This window comes from Zeus faber (assembly GCF_960531495.2).
Source record: "Zeus faber genome assembly, chromosome: 20".
NCBI classification, from domain to species: Eukaryota; Metazoa; Chordata; class Actinopteri; order Zeiformes; family Zeidae; genus Zeus; species Zeus faber.
The window spans coordinates 26,868,212-26,887,715 of NC_137207.1; the positions used below are offsets into that span (position 1 = coordinate 26,868,212).

At 46.2% G+C, this 19,504-nt stretch overlaps 2 protein-coding genes across 2 annotated transcripts in view; both read left to right on the forward strand.

The window, feature by feature from the left end:
- Positions 1 to 860: 860 nt before the first annotated feature.
- Positions 861 to 9,642, forward strand: LOC307245719 (ras-related protein Rab-5C-like). Its single transcript, XM_080021369.1, has 6 exons — positions 861 to 984; positions 1,683 to 2,026; positions 5,916 to 6,067; positions 6,697 to 6,819; positions 7,488 to 7,581; positions 8,651 to 9,642. The coding sequence occupies exons 2-6, from the start codon at positions 1,858 to 1,860 to the stop codon at positions 8,779 to 8,781; spliced, it is 669 nt and encodes a 222-aa protein (XP_079877495.1). The 5' UTR covers positions 861 to 984; positions 1,683 to 1,857; the 3' UTR covers positions 8,782 to 9,642.
- Positions 9,643 to 18,374: 8,732 nt separating this feature from the next.
- Positions 18,375 to 19,504, forward strand: part of LOC307245720 (zinc finger protein 385C-like) — an 87,931-nt gene continuing 86,801 nt past the window's right edge. Inside the window, exon 1 of the mRNA XM_080021370.1 lies at positions 18,375 to 18,409. Within this exon, the coding sequence (XP_079877496.1) occupies positions 18,388 to 18,409 (22 nt within the window). The 5' untranslated portion in view covers positions 18,375 to 18,387. The remainder of the gene's footprint in view (positions 18,410 to 19,504) is intronic.

A 19,504-nucleotide genomic window follows, 5' to 3' on the forward strand; every position in this document is an offset into this window, starting at 1 on the left:
TGGCCCTCGTCACGTGGCTGATGGGGATCATATTCTTTTCTTCCTTTCATGTTGCGCCACCTTGTGGGTAAACTGGATACACAGGCAAGAAGAAGACAAAACAAAACGGATGATGATCATGATTATTATTATTATTGTTAATATTAATTTTTTTTATTATTTGATAATGATTATTATTGATTGATTATGATGATTAATCATAATCAATCAATGATCACATCATTAATTAATAAAAATAAATAAATAATAATAATCAAAATTATTATTATTATTATTATTATTATTATTATTATTATTATTATTATTATTATCATTATTATTATTGTTAATCATAATAATCACAATAATAATAATTGTGCCAATTTCTTACTATAAGCATATCAAGATCAATGACAAATAACAATTATGACCCAGCTACTGTATATAATAATAATAATAATAATAATAATAATAATAATAACAATAACAATAATAATAATAATAATAATAATAACAATAATAACAATAATAATAATAATAATAATAATAACAATAACAATAATAATAATAATAATAATAACAATAACAACAACAATAGTAATAATAATAATAATAATAACAACAATAATAATAATAATAATAACAATAACAACAATAATAATAATAATAATAATAATAATAATAATAATAATAATAATAACAATAACAACAATAATAATAATAATAATAATAATAATAATAATAATAATAATAATAATAATAATAATAATAACAACAATAATAATAATAATAATAATAATACAAGAATTCAATTGGAACGAAATGATTGGCTCCGACGTTGCGTCGCGTGACGGGCGAATCCCGGAAGTGTTTTGGTGACACAACGCGGAAGTAGCAGCTAGCGCGATTAGCATGATTTGCTAAAACTCGCAGTGTTGACGGGGGCGACAAGTCGCCGTGAGCGGGGATCCGAGCGGCTGTGAACACGCTGTTACCGGGCCGACGGTAAAGACGACCGCCCGCTGGCCTCCTTTCCGTTCGCTTTTCGTGCTTCTCACCGCGCGTCCCGGTCGCCCCGGTGGGTTCGGGCTGAGACTGGAGACGAGCCCGGTGGGGTAAACACCGCCGGGCTCTCCGCTCCGGTCGAAGGCAAACAAGTTCAACTTTGTTCGCGGTGTTATTGTGTCACTTCTTCTATTCAGCGTTTTATTATTTGTGTGGTTTTATCAGCGCTTCCTGTTCCTAAAGTGCGCGATATTCTGAGTGGAAATGTAATAATATTGAAGTTGAACTATTACTTGAACTTCGTAATAGCTTGGACCGTGTATGTTGTAGTGATATAATAATAACGTCCTAATAACGTAGTAGCTGAGACCTGGGATATGGTAATAACTTAGTAATAACTTTCTAATGTTGTAACGTAAAATTAAATGGCGTGGACAGTTAATTTCCCTCGACCCAAGTCAGGAAAACTCACCTTAAGAACGTTGTCGTTGTGACATTCCTAACATTGGTTTCAAAATGCCCCTGACATATGAATGGAAACAAATGGTTTTGGAATGCGCTGATCATGCATCGGGATCCTGCTCAAATGATTGCTATCAGACGGTTACGTGATAGTTATGACGGCTCCACTGGCTTTCCCCGTCTCGCAGTCATTTGGGCTTTCTCTTACTGAATTCCTATGTCGCTTGTTTTTGCAGATTAGGGCGCTCCCTCGTGCCCCATCCCAGTAAAGAGTTCCCTGTGCACCGGGGATCTGATCTGCTGTGACACCCAGAGGTCCCGCCACCACTACCACCACCAGCACCTCCACCTCCTCCTCCTCCTCCTACGACTCAGGGCCCCCGTCATCTGGACCAGCTTGTACCTCTGTCAATGGCAGGGCGCGGTGGAGGAGCGATGCGGCCTAACGGCTCCGCGGCAGCCAGTAAGATCTGCCAGTTCAAGTTGGTTTTGCTCGGGGAGTCGGCGGTGGGCAAGTCCAGCCTGGTCCTGCGCTTCGTCAAGGGCCAGTTCCACGAGTACCAGGAGAGCACCATCGGAGGTACGTGTCCAGTGAATGGGGCTCCGTGAACCTCGGTGGGTCCTGGTTTCGCTGTATTTTATTATTTTTCTTTACTGAAAAAACAATTTTCAGTAAAGAATGGGTCCTGAGAGGTCGGACACCGGTTTGCACGACTGTCTTCACCGCTCTTGTGTGTTGGATATTGGTTTTGACCACGGCTGTGAAATGGGGCAGGGCAATAATTTGGGGGATGGTAGCTCAGGCGGTAGAGCCGGTTGTCTAGTAATCTAAAGGTTGCTGGTTGGATCCCAGGCTCCTCCTGCTAGCATGCTGTAGTGTCCTTGAGCAAGACACTTAACGTCTGCGTCTGTCGGTGATTGAACAATTGTAAGTCGCTTTGGATAAAAGCGTCTGCTAAATGACTAAATGTAATGTAAATGTAATTTGACCTTTCTCTTTTGTTGTCTTTTAGTAGGAATGCAGATGACTTTCCTCATGTCGAGATTCATCCAAATTTGACACTCATTTGATCACCAGGACTGATGAGTCAAACCAAGTCAGACCCACCCTAATGAAAAATGAGCATTTGGTTTTAGCCACTTAATTTTCCATTTCCATCATGTAATTAATTCATGAATCACAATTATTTTCATGAAAACAAATATGTAGCTTAAATGTCACATAGTTTTTAGTTTATTATTATTCGCATTGTTTTTATTTTTGTACAAACTGCACAGTACGATCGACAAGCACTTTTGGAAATTTGTTCGTCACGTTACCCTTTTTTCTCAACTTACCAGAGGAAAGGAGTCAAACGTGCCGGTATCCTTTGCAGATCTCGGACAAGATACTATAATTCGCCTTTACTGGCAAATGTTCAATCCCTGGACAATGAAATGGACGGACGACACGCACGGATTAACTTCCAGCGGGAGATTGCCAACCGCTGCGTGCTGGCGTTTACTGAGACCTGGCTGGATCCTACGGCACCTGACTCGGCCACTACGCAGGCTGGATTTTCCATCTACCGGCAGGACAGAACTACAAAGGGGGTTCTGTGGGTTCTGTATTATGGTTAACTCCCGCTGGGGTTCGGATGAAGCAGTACTTACAACACACTGCTCACCAGACCTGGAGCCCTCAACTATAAAAGTCTGTCCATTCTACCTTCCTCTGGAATTCAGATCCACTATAATCACAGCAGTCTGCATAAGCCCGCAGGTGGATAAAATGTGCGATAGAGGACCTTTACGGAGTCTTTAATGGACTATAGCACACTTACCCTGAAGCAGCTTCTATCTATTATTGGCGACTTCAAAAAGGCTAATATTAGGAACGTTTTGCCTATCACCAGCACATTAACTTTCCTACCCGTGGTGATCAGACTCTTGACCATTGTTCTCAACTACGGGACAGCTATAAACCCCTCCCCCGGTCATGGATCTCCATTCTTCTCCTCCCATCTTACAGACAATGTCTAAAACGACAAAAACAGTTCTTCTGGCAGATGTTCTGTGTTGCAGCTGATGGGGACATTGATGAGTCCACAGAGTAGCTGCTTTCACACATGCAATGCAACCCTGAAATGATCCAGACATTATCCGGAGGAACTGTAGGTGTGAACGCAAATGTCCAAATCAGTTGTACAGGACATAACCTGGACTTTACCCAGCCAGCACCCGAGTACAAAGTCTGCCTATTGTGCAATTGAGCGGTATGTGTGAACAGCGCAGGAGAATTCACAGCGAGTGAGTGGGCGTTTCGTGTGTTGATGACATCACTATCAGTTATTTACCTTTGTGCTGATCTCTGTGCACAGAGCATAGATGCTGTGCACTCCTTTCTGCTTTCCTTTGTATTCCTTTCCACTCTTTCGTTTACATTACAGATACGTCCAAACACATGGAGGAGTATCAACCCAAAAAAAGATAAGTCGGTAGCCTCGTCCGCCATCTTGGGTGTGCTGTAAAACTCTGCCGCGTCATTGCTTCACATCCTGCCTTCTGCACGCTCTACCCAAGCTCTGCCCCTCGTCTAAACCAAACAGATTATTTCCAGGAGGTGTAAACGTGTCTGACACGGACAGTCTCCGGTTGCAAGCTACATGTGTAAAAGGGCAACTCCGGACAATGTCCAGACCTGATTATCCGGACGTTGTCCGGAGTGGAGCTTCTGTCTCAGCCTACATCTCCAAGTGCATTGATGATGTCACCACGAAAGTCAATGTTAGGACTTTCCCCATCCAAAAGCTCTGGATTATTGGTGACGTCGGTGCTAAGCTGACCACGGTCTTCTCCCTATAGCTCTGGGCACCTGGAGGCCTTGGATGTCCAAATAGGACCTACGGAAAGCTAGAGAGAGAGATGCCAAAAGAGCCTTCAAGGACTAGTTGGCCTGCAAGTTGGAGACCCCAGATGCATGTGGTGTGGCCTGCGTTCCATCACTGACTGCAAAGGGAGAAGTAGCGGCGATGCCCAGCCCGTCGCCTCTCTTCCTGATGAGCTCAACGCCTTCTACGCACGGTTTGAGGCGAGCGACACCATCCCTTCTGTGAGGCTATCTGAGAACCAGGACAACCACGCTCTGTCCCTAACTCCTGCTGACGTGAGGGGAGCTTTTAAAAGAGTAAACCCTCGGAAGTCACCAGGGCCAGATGGCATTCCAGGCCATGTATTCGGAGCGTGCGCCGACCAGTTAGCGGCGGTATTCACCTCTATGTTCAACCCTGAACCAGTCTGCCATCTCCACCTGCTTCAAACAGACCACCATTGTCCCCGCACCAAAGAAACCATCCGTCACCGGGCTGAATGATGACCGCCCTGAAGCACCGACCTCCATCACCATGAAGTGCTTCGAGCGGCTTCCTATGGACCTTCAATGTACAGCACCACAATTTAATGTACATATCCATTGGCACTGCTACACTTTATATTTATGTTATTATAATACTCTATTCTTATTGTTCATATTCCCTGTCTTAGCAGTCTCCGAAATTGCTGCTAGTGGTTCACTGTTACGTCTTATTTTTGCTGTTCTCATTTGTGACTCTTTTAATCATTCAATATTTATTTCGGCCTACTGCGTCGTTGTTGTTCGCCATGTCTCAAGAATTTAAATGTTCCGAACGAGCCTGGTTTACTATGCATTTGACCAGTGCAACACTTTGACTTTGACTTTGTTCAGCTCCAAATCCAAGTGTGAGGAGGTTTGTGAGGAAGGCATTTGTGTTTCAGTCTGAACACACACTGAAGGAGCGTCTGACACTCTGCACGAGCTGATGTGCTGCTCATTTGCACGCTGATATCATCGTCCTCTTCTTGAGCTGTATCGCCAGACGCACATGTAAAGATGCAAAGAATTGGAGCCATTGTTAGTCAATGTTCCAAGAACTGTTCTCTTCCTGTTCCGTCTGAGATGGACGTAGACACAATCTGGATTTATTTAAGTTTCCAGGTCTGAACAGGGCTCGCCTTCATATGAGCTTCTCAGTTTTACTACAGCAGCTCTGAAACTCTGTGGCGTTTGTTACATAATGAACCTCCCTCGGTGGGTGTTCCATGGGGTGCAGTTACCTTTTTTTTGTTTGTTGTTCTTTTCATATATACTGTACGTCTAGGGCTGGGCCATATTGACAAAATCAAACACCCAGGAATTTTTTACGACCATCTCTTGATAATTTGACAATATTTGACAGACGTCTATTTGTCCTTTCATAAGATATTTATACACAAGATATATTTGAAAAACAATAATAAGTTATGTGAATATTGTTATCTAGCAGTTAAACCATTTATGAAGTTCATTATTTAGAGGACATTACTTTGCTGTAATGCAGCTCTTAAGAGCAGGAAAATATGACATTTCACTATATCATGATATTGTGATAATCTGGTCCGATAACCTGCTAAACCCCCCCCCCCCCCCCCAGCTGCCTTCCTCACCCAAACCGTCTGCCTGGACGACACCACCGTCAAGTTTGAGATCTGGGACACAGCTGGACAGGAGCGCTACCACAGTCTGGCACCCATGTACTACAGAGGAGCCCAGGCGGCCATAGTGGTCTACGACATCACCAACGCAGTAAGTCTGAGCTGAGCTCTGTTTATTTTCATGTTTTTATTAAAGTACGTGACCGCTGACTGGGTTTGTGTGGGTGCTATCAGAAACTACAATAAGCCTTGTCATTAAAACATCATTTTCACTGCTCGGTGCTGTGGAGCGAGGAAAACGATTAAGCCTCAAAAAAAAGTTTAATCTCCTTTTTGAAAACGGGAAGCTCGCGTTAGTCACTTGTCTATGTTTTCTTACATCATATTATATTATTTTATTTTAGTGCATTTAGTTCATCCAGAGTGTAGCGGTGGCACCCTGCAAGAGTTGCTACCGCAGACTGAGAGTGGAAAGCGATGCAACTTCCTGTTTCTAGTCCCTCGCGTTAACGCAGCAGTCCAGGAAACAAGCTGATAAATGCACGGTTTGCCAACATTTGTTATCGGTAAACTATTTAAACACCGTCGGACACTAGTGTGATGCCCTTTCCCGAAAAGTTGATCAGAAGTTTATTGGCGTTTTTTTTACCTTTGCCCCATTGGAATGCATGTAACGCAGTGAGAAGCTGCAGCGTCGTGCTACGGTGCTTCATAGTGCGGCGCTCAGCAGGTGGTCCTACCGACAGTCATAAATGAGGAGGAACGTGTTTGTCTCGTCAGGACACCTTCACACGGGCAAAGAACTGGGTGAAGGAGCTGCAGAGACAAGCCAGCCCCAACATCGTGATCGCCCTGGCGGGAAACAAGGCCGACATCAGCAACAAGAGAGCGGTGGAGCTGCAGGTACGCTGGCGGTGGCGTCGCGCGATGCAATGGACCCCGACGATCTGCAAAGGGTCGCTGCGCGTTGTCCACCGGTGTGCGCCGCCTCCGGGAGCGAGGCGGCGAGGAATGGAGGTCGGAATGGAAACGCCCAGGAGCTCCGCAACTTTCACTGTTCACCTCGGCCCAGTTTTCCCAAATGCGTCGTCGGCTGTGTTGCCTGAACGGTCCGTTGGGGGCTTGAGAGCGGCTGAAATGTCGCTGGCACAGAATAACTTTGGGGAGCTCCTCTGTAGATGGAGGAAACGCCGTATGAAACGCTGTGGTGTTGATTCTGGACGACTGCCCCTCCTCCTCACGGCGCCGCTCCCTGGAGTCGCTGGCCTGGCTCAGTGAGACTCCGGGAAGTGTTTTTGTCGATAAGGAAAACAATAGGGCGGCTATTTCCCTTATCAATACTTCCTGGGTGCTGACTCCAAGTGCAAATAATGTGCGTTATTGATTAAAAAAAAATAATAATCATAAACATCTGCTCTGTATAGTCACAATTTGGGTCATCTAATATGCATTACCAAAAAGAAGGAATTTATTTCTGCAATGCAATCTTTCCAAACCATTTATTCCGGTTATTTTGTTTTATATTGGTTATGGTTTATTTAAGAATTAAAATGGTGAAACGTTTCCCGCAGGAGGCGCAGGCGTACGCTGACGACAACAGTCTACTCTTCATGGAGACCTCGGCCAAGACGGCCATGAACGTAAACGAAACCTTCATGGCTATCGGTAAGAGCTTCACGTGCGTTCATTTGGTTTTCTGTTTGCACGGAAAATACAAGGATGCAGCATTCTTAACAAAACAAAGAATGCTCATCACTGACAGTTTTCGGGTCGTGGTGGTAATTCCATGAAGGGTTTACAGGCGCAGCATTAGTGCAATTATGGGGGAAAATATAAAGCCGTAGCATGATGATGATGATGATGATGATGATTATTGTTATTATACTTGTTTTTCTACGTTGTGGATGGGGTGCTTGCAGGAGGCCAGCTCCGCTCTGTGACTTGTTGTGTCAGGAAGCAGTAGATGCCAGGATGCTCTCCTCATGGAACATTCTTGCATCCGCCCCCTGATGAGCAACAGGAAGCTGATTTGACGCTAAATGGAATGTGGTCGGCTTAAAAGCTGCTCCCGGCGTGCGGTGCAAATCAGAGGGAGTTGTTTTTTTGGGGGGGGGTTTTTTGACAGTAAAACTTTCTAAAACGGTGGCGTTACTGCGTCTGCTCATCGACATTATTTACAAAAGGTACTTGTGGCAAGTGTCAAACTAAGTACTGTAAAGACGTACAGTACCAGTCAGAAGCTTGGACACACCTACTCATTCAAAGGCTTTTCTTGATTTTCACTCTTTTCAACATTGTGGAATAATAGTGGAGATGTCAAAACTATGAATTAACACATATGGAATTATGTAGTAACCAAAAAAGTGGAACATTTTTTTAAATTTAATTTAAAAAAAATGTATTCTAATTTTTGTCGATTTTATATTCAAGAGGATTATTCGTCACATACATATATATATACTTTCATATGTATATGCAGTGAAATGTTATATTTTAGATACGCCAAAGTAGCCACACTGTGTGCGAAGCTGTTGTCAAGGCAAAGGATGGCTACCTTGAAGAATGTAAAATCTAAAATAGTAAAAAATAAATAACATTTTAAAAATGAGGAGGTTTGTCCAGGCGTTTGGCTTTCCCAAACCAGCAGAGCCGCCCCCCCCCCCGTCCGCAGATGACAGCAGACGTGATCATATCAATAACTGACGTTCTGACGCCCTTGTCTGTGTCCCCGTAGCCAAGAAACTCCCCAAGAGCGACCCTCAGGCGGCGGGCGGCACGGGGGGCGGGCGGAGCCGGCCGGGGGTGGACCTGCAGGAGGCGGCGCCGCAGGGACGCAGCGGCGGCCAGTGCTGCGGCGGGAACTAGACCCAGCCTCCACCCACTTTTTAGAGGGCGGTGTCTGACGGCAATCCAAAGGAGGAGGAGGAGGAGGAGGAGGAGGGTGAAGAAGAGGAGGAGGAGGAGGAGGAGGGAGGAGGACGCTCTGCCACCCTGCACTTAAACTGAGATTCCAGATGAGATTATCTGATTCCCCTTTGATCAAAGGAACCTTCTTTCTTTAGTCCTTTCTTTTCTTTTCTTTATGTTTTTCTTTTGAGCCATAAGCTAGAGGGAGCCTCCCGAACGTCCCTCACTCCTTCTCTCCTTAAACTCCCTCCCTGTCCATCTCCAAACCCCAACCCCCTCCCAGTTGATTGATCAAACTGTCTCAAATCAGCTTTTTAAAACAGTGATGATCGACACGTTGAATCGCCGTGTGTGTGTGTGTGTGTGTGTGTGTGTGTGTGTGTGTGTGTGTGTGTGTGTGTGTGTGTGTGTGTGTGTGTGTGTGTGTGTGTGTGTGTGTGTGTGTGTGTGTGGTGGGAGGTAGATGTAGAAGTGTAGCAGTGGTTTTCTCTGCTGTCACTGACCCTTGCATTGATCGTCCTTGCAGAAACAAAACAACCTTTCCAAGCAACAAAAAGGAACTAACTCTGAAGGCGTTGTGCTCCAGACAGAATCTTGAGAAAGCTCTGGACCCGCCCCGCCCTGGCACAAGGTCATGGTTTGGTACAGAAGTCGACCTTTTGAGCCGATTCTGAGCAGCTGGTCGTGTCCATTGTATTAACACCTGTAACACCAGTCGTTAGCCATGTCCTAAAAGCTGTACGATAATTGTGAGACCAAAAACAACAACAACAACAACAACAAAAAGTAATAAAATGATGCTAGATTTCTTGGCTGAAATCCGCTTCCTGTTTGTCTCAAGTCACCGCGGAATCCACTGATATTCAAAAAGGAGGGAGTCCAGGTTGAAGAGATTTGAGGTTGTGTGTCAGGGCGGGGCAGTGGAAGGGTGTGAAAGGGCTGTGTAAAATAAAACTATATATTCACAAAGAAGCAAAAAATAAACAACCAGAAGAAAATGATGTAATGTGAATGTATGATAACTGTTTCATATTGATTAGCTCTTTTCATCATTCTTCACATATACATATATATATATTTTTTTTACAAACTGTACAAATTCTTATTTTCTACTTCTTTTCGATTGAATAAGCCAAAAAGAGAACAACAACTGTTTCATGAAGCTATTTTACATTCACAATTGATGTGATTAACTTCACCTGTGTCGGCTTCGCTGGCGTCCAGAGACTCTGGGTCAGTTTCATTTTTATTTGAATCATTTTGCCTTGAAGGAGAACCATGAATGGATGGTGAGTAAACAACCTAAAATTCAAATACCTTTCTCAATGCATCGTTTCACTGAGCGCTGAAAAGCAGCAGTTCCATGCACAGGGGTCAAATGACAAAACAAAGTGATGATTTAAATGAATAATGATGAATAAAGACGGCGTTCCATATTTATCCAGGCTGTTCCAAGAGCTATTAAGCTGTCAATCGATTTAATTTAAACTGAAGGTTGTTTACTCACTGTGGGAACAACTAGAGGCACAACAGCAGAGAAGGCTTTAGTCGTGCATGCAGATGGATGGTTTTTAATATCTAGTGGGAATAAGTCTCACAAATAAAGACTTTAACAATGTCAAAAGCTTGGAACAGGCGTGTTATTGTCACCGCTGATCCTCAGGAAAAGCTGCAGAAGCTGCATTTTTATTCTTTTTTTTTTTTTTTCAGCTGAATAAGGACAAAGAAATCCCTGGAGGGGCCGTGTCCTGCTGAGCAGCCGAAAGTTTGGGGAATTTAACTTCAGCCCCGAGACGGGAATTTGGAAATTTTCCCAAGGCGTCACAAAAACTGTAAATGTTGACAGAAGAACAAGGACATTCAGCTGCGGCACGAAGGATTTTAGTCATAAACTAAAGCCTGTAAGTTGTGTGGCGTGAACGCCGTTTGCAGTTTATTCAACGCTCTGTCTTTAAATGTCTGTACCATATTATTTTTGCGAAATTCAGTTTTTCATTCATGGCTGCGAGCCGGGGATTTGGTATCGTGTTCAATGAACAATTCACTTGTTTTAAGATGCAAGTTCATAGTTAAAAAATAGGGAATATCTCTCAAATTCCAGGAGAAACACGGTCATGTGTTAAATGCTTGCACCGCTAGGGGGCAGCGCAGCTCTTTGGTAACGATAGAAACTCCATCCACAGGAGTTCAGGGGTGACGTCCATCATCATGCAGCAGTGGAACATGAAATGCTCTTTTCCACTTGAGAGGGAATTTATTTTTCTCCCAGTTGATATTAGTAGTTAGTGACACGTATGAACCAAGCACGAGGCTCATTTCAAACAGGAGCAGTTTGAGTTGACGCTTATGGAGAATCGTTTGAGCCTTTGTATTAAATGGAGTCCCTTAGAATAAAAAAATAGGTGGGAAATAAACGTGGGCTGTCCCCGTGCCACCATCAAGTGTGAATGAGTACAAACTGCAAATCATTTAAGACGTAGGCCTCGTTATTGTGGAGAAGTCCAGGTGGGAGGGCCGGTTCAAAGCCCGGTGCCTCGCCCCGTTTTAGCGGTGAAAAAGACCTCGTTGATGCTCGTCGCCCTTTGAGCTTTAAATTCTATCGGTTGAGGAAAAACGTGTTTTAAGCGGCTTCCACGCTGGGGGGGGGGGGGGGGGTGCTCTCACCAGGGAGGTTGGTGGAGGATTTTGAAAGAGCGTTTATGGATGTGGTGGGGGTGGGGGTGGGGACGTGGCCGCCTCTTTTTCCGCTGATTTACTGCATCCACACCTCCCACTTCAGCATCTATAGCATTCTGCGTGAGGGGGTTGGTGAAATGACTTGTTCCAAAAATGTACGAATATTCACCCTCCTAGGTATTCACTGATTATTATTCAGAGATCACCGTCATAGGAATAACTTTTGTTTTTCCAGGTGGAGCTCATGTGCACCAACCAGGCTGAGGGTTAGGCTAATCAAAAACCACAGCGTGCACACACACACACACACAGTTAACTGCCCTGCGATGATTTTCTTCCTTAAACCATTTAGCCCACACCATCCTCCACCTCTCCATCCTCCACCTCCCCAACCACGCACCCCCGCTGCAAGAGAGAGAGACGGAGAGAGAGACAGACAGAGATGGAGAGAGAGACAGACAGAGAGACAGAGAGAGAGAGAGAGACAGATGCACCGGACATGAACGCAGGCGTTCCCCGACACTGCCCACATCTTTTTTTTTTTTTTTTTTTTTTACCGCAATCTTTGTTTCTTTGTCTGTAATGGACTTTGATGAGGCCTCGTCGTCATAGCAACATGAACGCTTTCCACGTTGACACAGTGGAGTGAATGATCCCCCCCCCCCCCCCCCCGGCGGGGGCCACTGCGACGTGCGTTGTCCCTAATCCTGCGTCTCGCCGCCTCCAAGGGAGCGCTCTGATCGGCCATTTTGTTTTGGATGCATGCCCCCCCCCCCCCCCCCCCCAGCTGTATTTTGCCGACGGGGGCTAAATCAACCCCCCCACCCTCCCCATTTCCTGGGACGTTCACAGAAATGTCACCAGAAGAGCGCGAGGGGCGTCGCCGGGGGCCGAGGGAGGGGCCACGCCGCCGCCGCCGCCACCCGTCGACGGCTCCGACTCCGTCGCTGCCGTTTGAGATTATCTCCGCCGACGGTGTCTGACGCCAGCGACAATTATTCTCCACCTTATCTGAAATGAAACATCTCTCCGCCTTGTAATGGGTTGGAGGGAGGGAGGGGGAGTGGGTGGAGGAGGTGGAGCACAGAGCCTGAAGTCATTGCTTTGGAAATATACGGCGTCTTTGTTCCGCAGCGGGGTCCTCGCTCAGCGTCAGGATTTTTTTTTTTGCACCGAAAATTCTCTTTGTTGGGGGCGGTGGCTCTGGGCCTGGTGCAATGCATTGTGGGATGCCGCCACGTAGGCCTCTTTGCGTGCTGTGACGCGGATGGGGGGGGGGCCGCGGGTTGTCGGGGACGCGCTCCAGGCCGGGGGCGGCGCGGGCGGAGCTTATCAAAGGGGGGTTTGGCCCCGACCCTGCCTCCTGCGTCGGTCGGAGGTGTGGAGAAGTGGGGCCCGTGTCGCAGTCGTAATCGTGTTGTTTTCTCCAGGTACGTTGACGTACGCGAGGAAACCTTGTGGGAGCTTTGCTGCGCTCATGAGCCTCCAAGGAATCCAGAGGCGGGTAAAAAAATAATCATGAAATGGGGTTAAAAAAAACGTTTTTTAACCCCATTTCAAAAAAAAGTTTTTACTTCAAGCCTTTGTTTGAACTTTCCCTGATGTGAAGAGCGTCCCGTGGCCTTCGGCTGCGTCCGAACGGCGACAATTCAATAAAAAGGTAAACATACTGTAATTCACCCTGCTCTCCCTTCAAATCTCCACGCTCGTTCCCCAGCGCTCCCTGACGCCGCCGTCCAAAAAGCCTCTCGTGGGCGGCGACTCCAGAGCAGCGTCGGGGCTTTAATCAGTAAAACACCTGTTTGAGCCGCGGAGGCTGCGTCAGCCTTTCACACCTTGACGCCGCTGCCAGCTCATAAATACACTTCTGGGAATCGTGTTTCCGCCGTGCGGTGGCTTATCGCTGCAGCGCGAGGAGATTTGACGCCAAATCTCCCAAACAGCCGCCGCCGCCGCCCGCTCGGCGGTTCTGGCAACGACCACGCCCACAAGAACCTTATTTATTTATTTTTTTAATTTTTGATTTGGAGAAGCTCGAAGACCTTAAACGGGGAAAACAGAACAACGTGGAGAGGACACAAAGGTCAAAGGTTATTCCAGGTTGAGGGAAACGAATTTTGTTATTATTATTTTTTTATTGTTATTTAATTATTTTTATTATTATTATTGTTGTTGTTCTTTTATTATTATTTATTTTAAAAATGTACACCTGGCCCTCAAACAGAGGCTGAATCAGTTTGTTCCCAAAGAGCCTCCATGATCGACGCTGCAAGATTAAGCCCAAATCAATGAATCAGTTAACACTGATTAACCCTTGACGGGCTGCCGGACGCACCGCCCCCCAACCTTCCCTTTTCATTCCTCCAGCCTCACCTCCACCTCTTCTCCGCCCGGAAACGCTTCCCGCCACGTGGACCCTGCAGCACAAAGAAATAGTCTTTATTCATCACACCACATGCTTGCACACACACACACACACACACATGCTTTGATGGTGCCGGTGAAATGGCTCCTCTGCTTTTGAACCATCCTGGCTTGTCCTTCCTCCGGGGGCACAGCCAGGAGCAGTGGGCAGCGTACGTGGACGCGCCCGGGGACCAGGTGATAAGTGTCCATCGCTGGTCACACCATGATGGGGGCATGTTTTTGGTGGGGGTCCTTACTGACGTGAGGTGGAGGAAACCCCATGTGAGCACGGGGAGAACATGCAAACTCCACACAGAAAGGCTCCTGTTTGGGAGATAACCCACCGGAGCACGGTGCCAACAGCGCCCCAGGCGGGAATCGAACCCAGGACCTTCTTGCTGTGAGGCAGCAGTGCAATGCACTGCGCCACCGTGCCAACAAAGAACAAATTGGCGCGTATGTTGATGGGAAACATAAAAGGCGTCGCCATAGCAACCGCTTAATTGCAGCGTGAGGCGGCGAAGGGGGCGAAGGAGGTGACGGGGGCGACGGGGGTGACGGGGGCGGCCGCGTCTTGATTGAGACGAGTCCGGGGGCCTGACTCGGCAGGGTGGAGGTTACAATGGCCTCTCGTGGAAGCACTCCAGATAATGACGGAGCCTTTGATGCAGCGAGGAGCAAGAAATCCAAAATGTACCTTTAACAAGAGATGAGGGTGTGTGTGTGTGTGTGTGTGTGTGTGCGCTCTTTTTCCTCCAGATTAACTGTGTTACCTCTATGTGGGGTGTATTCAACTGGGGGCCCGGGGGCCAAATGCGGCCCTTTAAACGTCCCCCCCTTCTCACTTCCTGTCAAACTACTGTACATTTTGAAATAGTTTTAATCCCCCCCCATAAAACTATACACATACACATAAAAAATACAAACGCTACATAACAATACAAACACTACATAACAATACAAACGCTACATAACAATACAAACACTACATAACAATACAAACGCTACATAACAATACAAACACTACATAATACAAACACTACATAACAATACAAACACTACATAACAATACAAACACTACATAACAATACAAACACTACATAACAATACAAACACTACATAACAATACAAACACTACATAACAATACAAACGCTACATAACAATACAAACACTACATAACAATACAAACGCTACATAACAATACAAACGCTACATAACAATACAAACGCTACATAACAATACAAACGCTACATAACAATACAAACACTACATAACAATACAAACATTGACATTGAATGTGTGCTACAGCAGCAGCGTGAGGAGGCGTCGTCCTGGATGAATAAAACACAGAACCAAGCAGTAAAACATGTTGACCAAAGTCATTAAAGTTATAGAAGTTACAGAAGTTATTAAAGTTATTACAATTATAGAAGTTATTAAAGTTCTAAAAGTTATTCAAGTTATAAAAGTTATAACAATTATTAAAATTATAAAAGTTCTAAAAGTTCTAAAAGTTATTAAAGTTATTAAAGTTATTAAAGTTATTCAAATTATAAAAGTTATTAAAGTTCTAAAAGTGGTTGTTGCTCGCCGTTGCAGCCCCCCCTCTCGTTGTATTTTGGGGGGTCTTCTGTTTGTGTTGCAGTGTCTGTGGAGCCTGAGCCAGAGAACGGACGTCGCCTGGATTCAAGTATGTTTCCACCGCCTCCGTCACGGTGCGGCCGACAGCTGCCCCCCCACCCCCCGCCCCCACCCACCCTCGGACTTTCTGCCTTTGGACGCTCACCAACTATTTTAATGAGGGTGGGGGTGTAACGACTGACATGTGACACAACGTGGCTGGTTGGAGCAGGAAGACAGACAGGTGAAGGTGGCCGGTTGGAGCAGGAAGACAGACAGGTGAAGGTGGCTGGTTGGAGCAGGAAGACAGACGGGTGAAGGTGGCTGGTTTGAGGAGGAAGACAGGTGAAGGTGGCCGGTTGGAGCAGGAAGACAGACAGGTGAAGGTGGCTGGTTGGAGCAGGAAGACAGACGGGTGAAGGTGGCTGGTTTGAGGAGGAAGACAGGTGAAGGTGGCCGGTTGGAGCAGGAAGACAGACGGGTAGGGGTGGCTGGTTGGAGCAGGAGGACAGACAGGTCAAGGTGGCTGGTTGGAGCAGGAAGACAGATGGGTGAACAGGCCGCTCGCCAAGTGCCCGCCACGCGTGTCTATATATACATGCTGTACCTCCATATACATGCTGTACCTTTATATATATATATATACACAGTACATACTGTACCTACATATACATGCTGAAACCTATATTGACAGTACATGCTGTACCTCCATATACATGCTGTACCTTTATATATATATATACACAGTACATACTGTACCTACATATACATGCTGAAACCTATATTGACAGTACATGCTGTACCTCCATATACATGCTGTACCTTTATATATATATATACACAGTACATACTGTACCTACATATACATGCTGAAACCTATATTGACAGTACATGCTGTACCTCCATATACATGCTGTACCTTTATATATATATATACACAGTACATACTGTACCTACCTACATGCTGAAACCTATATTGACAGTACATGCTGTACCTACATATACATGCTGTACCTATATATACATGCTGTACCTACATATACATGCTGTACCTATATATACATGCTGTACCTACATATACATGCTGTACCTATATATACATGCTGTACCTACATATACATGCTGTAGCTATGTACCAAAACAACCACTCAAAACACAACATTGACAAGGTAAGAAGGTGGATTTGCAAACCCAGGAGGTGAAAGTAACGAGGACAGGTGAATGGAATACCTGCAAGGATGCACCTCAGGTGAACAAGGACCACGCCCCCAGAAGAGGCCGTGGATCGTCTCTCGCTAAATCCACTTGACGCAGGGAAAACGGAGCAAAACGGGCGAAATGTAAAACGTGGAGGTTTGTCCCCTGTGATGAGCTCCAGCCCCCACCTGTCTCCAGCACCACCTCCACCTGCAGGTGTCTGCTCCTGAAGCTGCTGAAGCTGCTGAAGCTGTGCTGCACGGTGCATGGACCTGCCGCCGCCGCCGCCGCCGCCGCCGCCTCCTCAGCGTCAGCGACGTCGTGGGAACCTTCAGAGCCGACGTTTGGAGGATGAAGGTGAATATTTCAGGACTGAACTGGATCTTGTGCCTTGAAGTGTTTCACTGCTCCAACCTTTCCCAGCTGAACTGGAAGGAAAAGAATGTCCCCAAAATATAGAATCGTGGTTTTATTTTGTGGGGAATCAAGATAAAATGTATTCTATGCAGTATGTCTGCTGCTAAATATTGTATATATGAATAAATACGGATACATATGAATTACTACGTACACATATGAATACATATGTATACATATAAATAAATACATACATATGGATAAATATTAATAAATGTGTATACATATTAATAAATATCTATGTATTAATTCATATGTATAGATATTAAGCATGATACATATTAATTTGTATTATTTAGAAATATTATACATATGTATTCATATGTACATGTGTACATATTTATTAACATGTATACACATTAATAAATATGCTACATATTTTACATAAGTATTCATATGAATACATCTGTATACTTATTAACTATTAATAAATACGTATACACACAAAGTATTAATACATGTGTACATATGTAAAGATGTGATATTACAGGGGTCACGTGGTTGTTATTGCTTCATGTTTATTGTGACTTTTTCAAACTAATTTTAAATGTTTTTACTTTTATTTCAAAGATTTGAACACACACATACACACACACACACACACACACACACACATACACACACACACACACACACACACACACACACATACACACACACACACACACACACATACACACACACACACACACACATACACACACACACACACACACACACATACACACACACACACATACACACACACACACACACATACACACACACACATACACACACACACACATACACACACACACACACATACACACACACACACACACACATACACACATACACACACACACACACACACACATACACACACACACACACACACATACACACACACACACACACACACACATACACACACACACACATACACACACACACACACACATACACACACACACATACACACACACACACATACACACACACACACACATACACACACACACACACACATACACACACACACACACATACACACACACACACATACACACACACACACACATACACACACACACATACAAACACACACACACACACATACACACACACACACACACACACACATACACACACACACATACACACACACGCCCCCCCCCCCACGCGCGCTCGCGGGACCGCGCGAGCGCGCCGCCCGCGGCTGGGCTCGCGCGCGGCGGTCAGTGTGTGTGTGAGACAGGTGAGGAATGGAGCCGCGCGGCGAGACAGGTAGGAACGGACCTTTTCCCGCGCGCAGACAAACTGTCTGTCGGTGGGGGGGGGGGGGGTAAAGTCCACGAGGCGGTTCACACCGCGCGCGGGTCGCGTCGCCGCGTCTCGTTTGTTCCGTTGAAACTTCCTCGTGTCGCGGCTCCGACGCGACTGTCTGAGAGGAGGAGAGAGGGGAGAGAGGAGGAGAGAGGAGGAGAGAGGAGAGAGGAGGAGAGAGGAGGAGAGAGGAGGAGAGAGGAGGAGAGAGGAGGAGAGAGAGGAGGAGAGAGGAGGAGAGAGGAGGAGAGAGGAGGAGAGAGGAGGAGAGAGGAGAGAGGAGGAGAGAGGAGGAGAGAGGAGAGAGGAGGAGAGAGGAGGAGAGAGGAGGAGAGAGGAGAGAGGAGGAGAGGAGGAGAGGAGAGGAGAGGAGGAGAGAGAGGAGAGAGGAGGAGAGAGAGGAGAGAGGAGGAGAGAGGAGGAGGAGAGAGGAGAGAGGAGAGAGGAGGAGAGAGGAGAGAGGAGGAGAGAGGAGAGAGGAGAGAGGAGGAGAGAGGAGGAGAGAGGAGAGAGGAGGAGAGAGAGGAGAGAGGAGGAGAGAGAGGAGAGAGGAGGAGAGAGGAGAGAGGAGGAGAGAGAGGAGAGAGGAGGAGAGAGAGGAGAGAGGAGGAGAGAGGAGGAGAGAGGAGAGAGGAGAGAGGAGGAGAGAGGAGAGAGGAGGAGAGAGGAGAGAGGAGAGAGGAGGAGAGAGGAGAGAGAGGAGAGAGGAGGAGAGAGAGGAGAGGAGGAGAGAGAGGAGAGAGGAGGAGAGAGGAGAGAGGAGGAGAGAGGAGGAGAGAGGAGGAGAGAGGAGGAGAGAGAGGAGGAGAGAGGAGGAGAGAGGAGGAGAGAGGAGGAGAGAGGAGAGAGAGGAGGAGAGAGGAGGAGAGAGGAGAGAGGAGGAGAGAGGAGGAGAGAGGAGAGAGGAGGAGAGGAGGAGAGGAGAGGAGAGGAGGAGAGAGAGGAGAGAGGAGGAGAGAGAGGAGAGAGGAGGAGAGAGGAGGGAGAGAGGAGAGAGGAGAGAGGAGGAGAGAGGAGAGAGGAGGAGAGAGGAGAGAGGAGAGAGGAGGAGAGAGG

Excerpts from the sequence above, each read along its gene's own strand:
- LOC307245719 (XM_080021369.1), top strand. The coding sequence starts at position 1,858 with ATGGCAGGGCGCGGTGGAGGAGCGATGCGGCCTAACGGCTCCGCGGCA. Across the intron at positions 6,820-7,487 it reads AGAGAGCGGTGGAGCTGCAG|GAGGCGCAGGCGTACGCTGA; the intron begins GTACGCTGGCGG and ends CGTTTCCCGCAG. Across the intron at positions 7,582-8,650 it reads CGAAACCTTCATGGCTATCG|CCAAGAAACTCCCCAAGAGC; the intron begins GTAAGAGCTTCA and ends GTGTCCCCGTAG.